This window comes from Etheostoma spectabile, chromosome 17, assembly GCF_008692095.1.
Source record: "Etheostoma spectabile isolate EspeVRDwgs_2016 chromosome 17, UIUC_Espe_1.0, whole genome shotgun sequence".
Taxonomy (NCBI): domain Eukaryota; kingdom Metazoa; phylum Chordata; class Actinopteri; order Perciformes; family Percidae; genus Etheostoma; species Etheostoma spectabile.
In genome coordinates, this window is record NC_045749.1 from 9,464,673 (window position 1) to 9,466,240 (window position 1,568).

Below are 1,568 nucleotides of genomic sequence, written 5' to 3' on the forward strand. Positions count from 1 at the left end.
TACACTAAATTTTTTATTTAACTGCTACTTTATAAACAAAATGCTGGTAAGTTTTTGCAGAAAAATGTTACGGCACTTTTGTTCATATGGCATAACATTTAAAATAAAATTGCACTATATACACTACTTTTGAATTATTTATTTCATTTCGCGATTAATCGCGATTAATCGGGGAAATTATGCGATTAATCGCAATTAAAAAATTTAAATTGCTGCCCAGCACTAATTATTATGTATTTCTATTTCCTTGTTTTGGTCAAATGTTTGGCTTAATGGTGTAAGGGTGATATTGCAGCTGTTTTATTTACTGTAGGTGGTTAAGTGCAAATATTTGTTAATTATACTGTATATTCTAATATGGACCTTAGGAGGAGTAGTTGTTACTAAAGTATTGGGGTAATTCCAGTATAGCCATCACTCTGATGAACAGCTGACTTCTTACTCAGTGTCAGGTTCAAGTCTGTGCAATAACCCAGCAACACTGTCTCTAAACAGCACCTGCTTACTGGTTCCACTTATTTAGTATTTATTCATCATTCTCATTCTCATATCTCACTTATTATGTATTATTTACTATTTACTCATCATTCTCATTATCAGATCTCACTTATTATTTATTCATTATTCTCATTCCCTATTCCAGAGCTGTTCATATTGTAATATAATACCATAATGGACCCAAAAGAAAATTGCTTGATGACGCAAATTTGACCGTGGGAAGTCAAAATCGTGATCGGGATTGAAATTTGATTAATTGTGCATCCCTAGCTCCACATTTAAAATAATAACTATCACAATTCATTACTGCTTACTTTTCAATCCTCATTGCACTATTGCCTCTATATTGTTTCTGTTTAGAGTATGTACTGAATATATTAGTGTGTATATATTGGTTGGTTGTTTTGTATGAGTAAGCGCATTTTGAGTAACAATGTTCCAAAGAAAGAAATCGTATGTGTCCTCATACCTGGCAAATAAAGCTGATTCTGATTCTGATACTATGAAAATCAACTTGCAGAAACATGATTTAAGGTGAAAATGTCGAAAAAATGGCTGACTGGGTAGAAAATCAGTGTAAAATCCCTGGGATCCTCTGGGAAATGGTAATCATTACTAATGGCCTTTTAAGGATCATTTTTTGTGTGTACAGTACCAGAATCATTTCTGGGCAAAATTTCTTCAATTAATTTAAATGTCCACCTTATGAGCTGAGCATTGTCGTGAGGTTTCTGGGGCAACAGTTTGACTTTCCTCCAATCTAGGAACTCGTGCAGGGTGGTGAAGGGATCCTGGGTGATTGGACATTTATCAGAGTCACTCCACACCTCCAGACCCACTAGCGCCACCCGGATATTCAGGGCCCTGTAGAACTGTTGATAAGCAGGGATAGTTAGTGTGGATGGAAAGGCTGAGAGATGTATAGAGCTCAGATCATATGACTGATCAAAGACCTTCAAACAGATGTGTGAGACACACTGACCTTTGGTTACTAAGATGCAGCCCTGAATAAATACAGTGCAGGCCAAAAGTTTGGACTCACCTTCTCATTCAATGCGTTTCCTTTATTT

At 35.7% G+C, this 1,568-nt stretch overlaps 1 protein-coding gene across 3 annotated transcripts in view; it reads right to left on the reverse strand.

Annotated features, from left to right (window-relative positions):
- The window catches only part of adam12b (ADAM metallopeptidase domain 12b), a 95,513-nt gene that overhangs the window by 43,784 nt on the left and 50,161 nt on the right, over positions 1–1,568 (reverse strand). For all 3 annotated transcript variants that reach the window (XM_032541410.1, XM_032541411.1, XM_032541409.1), the window contains one exon: positions 1,201–1,370. In XM_032541410.1, coding sequence (XP_032397301.1) covers positions 1,201–1,370 — 170 coding nt within the window. The remainder of the gene's footprint in view (positions 1–1,200; positions 1,371–1,568) is intronic.